Here is a 7,464-nt window from a genome sequence, read left to right on the forward strand (position 1 = left end):
CAACATGGCACAAGTATACATATGTAACAAACCTGTACGTTATGCACATGTACCGTAGAACTTAAAGTATAAAAATAGTAGTAATAAAAAATTAAATAAATAAATAAAATAAATAAAATGGAAAAAAGAACTATGGTAGATATATGAGATAGAATACTACTCAGCCATTAAAAGGAATGAATTAGCAGCATTTGCTGTGACCTAGATGAGATTGGAGACTATTATTCTAAGTTACTCAGGAATGGAAAACCAAACATTGTGCATTTTCACTGATATCTGGGAACTAAGCTATGAGGATGCAAAGGCATAAGAATGATACGATGGACTTTGGGGACTTGGGGGGAAGAGTGAGAAGGGCCGAGGGATAAAAGACTACAAATATGGTACAGTGTATACTGCTTAGGTGATGGATGCACCAAAATCTCACAAAACACCACCAAAAATTTTACTCATGTGACCAAATACCACCTGTACCACAATAACTTATGGAAAAATAAAATTTAAGAAACAAAAACAATAAAATAATAGCCATTCTGACTGGTATGAGATGGTGTCTCATTGTGGTTTTGATTTGCATTTAATGATCAGTTTTATTTCTTTTATAACTAGCAGCTAAATTTTTTAAGTCTAAGTTTTACAATATGTAACCTTCTATATTGGATAGGGGGATGGGAAGGTGTGACGTGATGAAAAGCTCTTTGCAAAAATGACTTTTGTATGAATTTGCATGGTGGTATTTGTCTAGTATGCACTTTACAAAAATTATTATTTTTAATTGAAAATATTACTTCTGATACATCTGGTCACCCTGAGTGGCCTGTGCTTAGAAGCATCAATTTTTTTATCTTTTTTTGGAGGACATTTTAGAGTCTGTAGCCTGACGGAGTTTCTTAAGGTGGTAGAACACACCTAGGTACTTGTGACTGTTTGCTCAGGAAGGCATCAGTTTGGGAGCAGTCACTCTATTCATTGCAGCAGATAGATGCCCACCCCAGGAAAATTTTTCTTGATGATTGAATGAATAAATTTCATGATTCATGGTTTCGTTGAGGATTTTCATATCTATACTATTTAAAATAAACTAGTTAAAGAGAAGTCTGCACTATTGCAGTGTGAAGAATATGCAATGGTAAAATAGTAAAATTTCATTTCTTAAAGCTGTATTAATTTGGCATGCAAATAAAGTGTAATGAATTATTAAATCACTATTTTGCATGCACATAAAATGGATTAGTTATCCAAATTTCAATTGTGCTTCTCTTTTTCTGTCAGTTGAATATATATGATTAACACTGCTTACTTAGCTTTTAAATATGTGTGAGATCCACTGTAAACAAATATTATCTTCACAGTGGTGATGGAGTTACCTTTACCCTAGTTGATCTACAATCATCCATGGCCTAGTTTTTAAGGTAAGAACTTCATTCTAAACAGACTACACCACCCCATATCCAGTCAGACTCTCTAATCTGTATCGGTCACTACTTATAATTCCTTCAGTCTGCCTTACTATTTGCCAACAGAGTAACCCTGCCTTCAAGCTTCCAAATAGGCTCCTCCAAATCTAGCATTAGTTCACTTTTTTTCATTTGGAACAGGTAAGAGAGTGCTTTGAGAATCATTATTTGCAGGGACTCAACTTTGCTTTATTAGAAAATTTTTATTAGTAAATTTCTTATACTTAGCTCATAGGAAATATGTCTGAAATCCAAGTTTGCAATTTATCATGTATGTCAGGATAAATATTTGAAAGTTTACAATTGTTATTACATTTTTAGAGTAACAACCATAAGAGGCTCAGAACACACAACTGTGTTTGAAGTGGTTAGTTTCATAACCCCAAGTTGCAAACCGGACCCTCCACTTGCACCCAGACTGATTAACAGATCCAAGAGCAGCCTGAATTTACAGTGGAAAGTAAGGATTTTACTATCAAAAGCACCTGAACATGTTTTTATAATTTAAAAATACTCTTCCTACAGTGTCCTAAATTGTATAGAATGATGCATGCCTCGTTCGACTTATTTCCCTAGCACTTTGTATTCTTCATAATAATCTTTCACTTCTATGTATACCAAGCATCAAGGAAAATTGAGAAATGTTTGTAAGAATTTCAATAATTAACAAAGTTGGAGTATCGATTTCTACAACTTAATTATTTATAATTGTAGTTACCAATAAATATACCTCTCAATTTGCTTAAGTTCCAATTTTTTTCATTGTATACAATTTGGAAAACATAACAACACAAAGAATCTAAGAATGTCTTGCAGAGTGTAAAAAGTGCATTTTAGCTTTAAAATCTGGATTGCTTCATAAACAAAATATAAGCAGATTAATTTTAGAGTAACTTATATAACTTTAAATGTATGTACATATGCATATATGTATTTAGCATATATATATGTATTCCATGTAAAAACGGCCCCTCATAACTTTTTAAAAATATTTTTAGGGTTCCAATGATAATCGTTCCAAAATAAACAGTTTCCTTTTGGAATGGGATGAAGTATACAGTTTTATTTTTAAAAAGCACTTGATTGTGGATGATTATTAATGCTATGATGAATTTTTGTTGTTAACTGTAGCATTTTATGATATTCTAATATTTTGTGTCTATTATTAAAGGCAAAGGTGAAGACTTCAAAAGTTGCTATATGAGTATCATAAAACAGCACAAGATCCTTGGACTGAGTGTTTCTACAAAACACTCATTCAGATTAGCTGCCAAAAATAACTTTGGCTTGAAGTATATTTAAATGTTTACAATATTTAAATCTATACTTCAATAAGAATCTGAGACTAATTTTCCATCTTAATCTATTTTTCAGTGATTTCAGTTAAACAGCAGTCTTCCATACATCAGGAACTACGCCTCCAACACCTCCGCCTCCTAAGCTAAAAGAAGCAAGAATCCGTTATTTGTCATTAGACTGGTGTGCCCCAACACAAACCCAAATGACACCCCTACTTATGTACTAGAAATGGAGGAAGCAGGATCTGTACATTTTTCTTTCATATGCTTTAATCTTCAACCTCAGTTTTAGGTATTTGTTACATGGATTCCACACTTGAGAAGAGTTTTAATTTAATCAATTTGCTTTCTACTGAGTCAATTCATTCAGGAATCGCATGATTCCTGAGTCCCCTGTGTTCTGCAGGGAGCCAATACAGAGCCTATGTTGGGTCAGGAATTGCATGACTCCTGACTTCCTGTGTTCTAGATGGGGCCAGCTCAGAGCTGGGGTTAGGCAATGCTGCACAGAAAGATCTAAAACTACTCAAGTCCCTGCAAATTAGCTAGAAGCAGCAGCAGCCATAACAATAGCATAGAGACTCAGAGAATTGTGTTAGTTTTTAACTTTGGGCCTATACCAGACAACCTTGCATAGTCACATAAATCTTCAGCACCTCAACATATTTCTACCCTTTGTTCCTATCACTGGATTCCTGATAAGGGCAGGCAACTATTTCATTCCATCCTGAACTTTCAAGTCTGTACTGAATAGGCTGGTAAATTTGTAAAGCAGCTGTAAATTATATTATGTATATTTTACCACAGTTTACATAAAGTAGATAAATTTTGAGAAGTGTTCTATGCTGCAAGTAACGTACTAAGTGCTTTCACATTCATTACCTCATTAAATCCCCCCAAAGGAATGAGCCTGTCAAAGTAGAAATTATCTCCATTTTTTATACAGAGAAACTGAAGTTCAGAGACACTAAGGGACCTGCTCAGAATCACCCAGATGGAAAATAAATTGAAGTTGTAATGCATGCTTGTCCAGTTCCAAAGTTCATTGTCTTTCTAGGGTTTAGATTTTAAGCCGAAATACAATGGAGAAGACTTTTCATGCACTATAAGAAGTCTTCAGAGAAGTACTACATACAAGGGTATGTGGCTATACTTTTATAAATTTGTGTCATATTTTAATATAAAATTATACTTTTCACCAGACAAATGAGTGTATTTTATTTGAAATTAAACCTTATTTTGTATTTAGTTCTTAGAAATGCTCACTCAACTTACTTTATATTTGCAAACTGAACATTTTCAAATCAGACATTCATTTGCAATGGTCAGCCACATCATCCTCTTTTATTTAAACAGATCTTTGCCTGCAATATGGAAGGAAGAAGCAACTCCAGTGGAGAAGTAAAATATACTACCTGTCCAGATAAAACTGGATCCCCTAGAAAACCATATATAAAGGGAAAGATCCATGCACACAGTGTAAAAATGGGATGGAATAAGTAATGTTTTTGTATTTAAAATTTTCCCTCTGTCTTAATATTAACTATTGAGAAGAAATCTTCCTCTCATTGTCCTCAGCTTTATAAAATGTTCTCTTAATCATTTATATGTGAGATATTCTGCCATATAAATGGGTTTAGTTGTAAACTATATTATTTTTCTAGTTCTCTCTTGCTACCTCATTAATTTGCACATGAACAAATTGTTGAGCTTTATGTGTCCTTAAGTAAGATTACATCTAATATGGAGGCCACAATTAGAAGGCCACATCAGTGATAAACGTCAGCTTAAGAAATTATATTCATACAAATTATTTTCTCTCCAAACTAGAGAAATCAACTTTATGGCACATATACTTAGCTTTTCAGTCTCTTGCAAATAACTTTACAATATTTATTTAAATGCTTCATGTCCAATATTCCAAGCATGTAACTTGAATTATGTTTTTATTATCTTTATTAATGTCTGGTTATTAATACACTATTGTTTCATGTTTACATTTTTTCCTCTGTGAAAAATTTTTGTTAACTCATGAGATAACATTCAAGTGGGAGACTTTTAAGTTTATTCAAGAATAATTTTGATTTTATTTCTCTTTGCAGAACCATCCAAAGATAATGGTGGAACATACATTTCAAGTTACAGTTTAGAAGTTAGTGAAAATTCAGATGGTAAGGCATCATGATTTTTTAAAATATTTTATTTTGAAATGATTTTAGACTCACTAGAAATTGCAAAAAAAAAAAAAAAAGGTATAGAGGGTTCCCATGTTAAATCTTCACTCAGCTTCTCCTAAGATTAATATTTTACATAACCATAGTACAATTATCAAAACTAGGAAATTGGCATTGGGATAATACTATCACCTAAACCCAAGAAATTACTTGAGTTTCTGCAGTTTTTAGTAATAAATCATGTTTACTGACTGATATCTTATGATTTTATGGTTAATTCACGGGGCATATATTATTTTACTATTGAAATAGATAACTGGACCAACTTCGTTTCCAAAGTTGTTATTTCTTAGTATATACATGAGATATCACAGAAACCGATAACATTTATAAGCAAGCTGGACATAGTGGTTCATGCCTGTAGTCCCAACACTTTAGGAGACCAAGGCGGGTGGATCACTTGAGGTCAGGAGTTCAAGACCAGCCTGGCCAACATGGTGAAACTCCGTCTCTACTAAAAATACAAAAATTAGCCAGGTTTGGTGGCACAGGCTGGTAATCCCAGTTACTTGGGAGGCTGAGGCATGAGAATCGCTTGAACCCGGGAGGTGGAGGTTGCAGTGAGACAAGATTGCACCACTGCACTCCAGCCTGGACGATAGAGCAAGACTCCACTCAAAAAAATTTTTTTAAATGATAAGCTACCCATAAATAAATTGAATAAATTTGCTTTTATCCCTTCAGTGAATCTCTGGAACATAATTTACAGTGGCAACAAAAGGGAATTTCTATATAATCACCTGCAACCTGGTACTGCATATAAACTGAGAGTCTTTTGTAACTCACTTATAGTCCAGACAGGTGAGAAAAGAAAGATGGAAAACATTTTAAACTGAAGACTGAAATGAGCTGTATCATATTACTAAATGTTTTACAAAACTGAACTTTAATTCAGTACAGTCATAACGTATTTTTTCTTTCTCTTAGCCTTTAGATATATTGACTATTCAAACACCTACTCTTTCTCCTGCATCATGCTGTCCTCCACCCTTGAATGGTAAGACAAAATCCAGAGAAACCAATGTCCTATGCAGTGAGGCTTCTTTGTATGATTTGTATGACTAAGCCTATATTTCCTGTTTTGTAACTTTTGATTTTTTATATATTAAATGATATTAAAGCAGAAAGAGTGATTTTCTTTTAGTATATAATCAAATATTGGTCAGCCAATTGTTTCTTTTTTTACTTTGTTCATTTTTTAGATTCTGGGTCTCACTCTGTCACCCAAGCAGGAGTGCACTGACAGTAATCATAGCTCATTGCAGCCTTGAACCCCTGGGCTCAAGCAAACCTCCCTCTTCAGCCTCCCGAGTAGCTGGGACTACAGGCATACACCGTCATGTCCAGCTACATTTTTTATTTTTTGAAGAAACAGGGTCTCACTTTGTTGCCCAGGCTGGTCATGAATTCCTGGCCTCAAGTGATCCTCCCACCTCAGCCTCCCAAAGCACTGAGATTACAGGCAGGAGCCACCGAGCCTGGCTAGTTGTTTCTTACTTAGTAATTGCAACCACAAATTTTTTTAAGTCTGTAAATAAAATTTAAAAATTAATTGACACGATTACTATATTTTGAGTCTTCTGTTACTTTAAGTGTTTTAACAGTCTTCTCAAATTATTTTGTATAATTTTAGAGAAGCACCTTTAAAACTATTTACAAAATACTTTAAATTTGATTTTGTATATTTTAATAGAAAATTCTGTTGCTAATGGAAACCCTGAAGCACTTGTATGTGTCAAAAAAGCAAACGGTAACCACGATGACACACAAGGGCACCCTGGCTCTGAAGTGAAATATAGATTGAGTAAACAAATTCCTGTAGAATACACAATTTCTAATTAAAAACAGCAAATAGGGATAGAGAAGTTATATTGTTACGTTGTCCCATTTGTAGTCCATTTCACTTTGGATGGATATATGCTGCTACTTCCCGTCAAGGTGGGAAGTGATCATGCCTGCACAATCATTTGTATGTTTGCTTATTTGTTTGTTTGTAGTTTGGATCTTTCAATGAAGTGTGAAACCGCATCAGTCCCAGGCCCTCCTTCTCAATGTGGTATACCTGTACTAACCTGAAAGGGTCCAAACTGTGTTGTTGTTAGTTGGGGAGTATGTTATCAATTTATTGTTATTAATTTATGATTATTATAAAAGCACAGTAATTTTTTTAGAACCTTTTTTGGAAACTCTGGAACTCCCTAAGAAGTCAGAGTTTAGAATTAGAATCCCACAAATCTTGGATCATGGTTTCTGGAACACACCTAGGATGTAATACTAATGGTACTAGGAAGGCTATAGCAATGCTAATCCTGCTCTACAGAGCCTATATTTGAGGAGAGTAATACATTTGGAAAACCAAGTAGAATATCAATAGGTCACTAATTTAATTTTTAAAACTAAAATAAGAGATAAAGTTAAATCAATTTATAGAACTTAGCATTTTTTAAAGCGTCATTGGGAAATCTCTGGTCATGT

At 33.8% G+C, this 7,464-nt stretch overlaps 1 protein-coding gene across 1 annotated transcript in view; it reads left to right on the plus strand.

Annotated features, from left to right (window-relative positions):
* The window catches only part of LOC105530787 (fibronectin type III domain containing protein 3C1-like), a gene marked incomplete at its 5' end in the record, with an annotated part of 37,756 nt that extends 31,766 nt beyond the window's left edge, over positions 1 to 5,990 (plus strand). The window contains 10 exon segments of the mRNA XM_011968469.1: positions 1,779 to 1,917; positions 2,456 to 2,516; positions 2,629 to 2,749; positions 2,832 to 2,947; positions 2,950 to 3,002; positions 3,813 to 3,897; positions 4,110 to 4,259; positions 4,858 to 4,926; positions 5,674 to 5,790; positions 5,917 to 5,990. Coding sequence (XP_011823859.1) covers positions 1,779 to 1,917; positions 2,456 to 2,516; positions 2,629 to 2,749; positions 2,832 to 2,947; positions 2,950 to 3,002; positions 3,813 to 3,897; positions 4,110 to 4,259; positions 4,858 to 4,926; positions 5,674 to 5,790; positions 5,917 to 5,990 — 985 coding nt within the window.
* Positions 5,991 to 7,464: the final 1,474 nt, after the last annotated feature.

Source organism: Mandrillus leucophaeus, unplaced genomic scaffold (genome assembly GCF_000951045.1).
Source record: "Mandrillus leucophaeus isolate KB7577 unplaced genomic scaffold, Mleu.le_1.0 Scaffold844, whole genome shotgun sequence".
Classification (NCBI taxonomy): Eukaryota; Metazoa; Chordata; class Mammalia; order Primates; family Cercopithecidae; genus Mandrillus; species Mandrillus leucophaeus.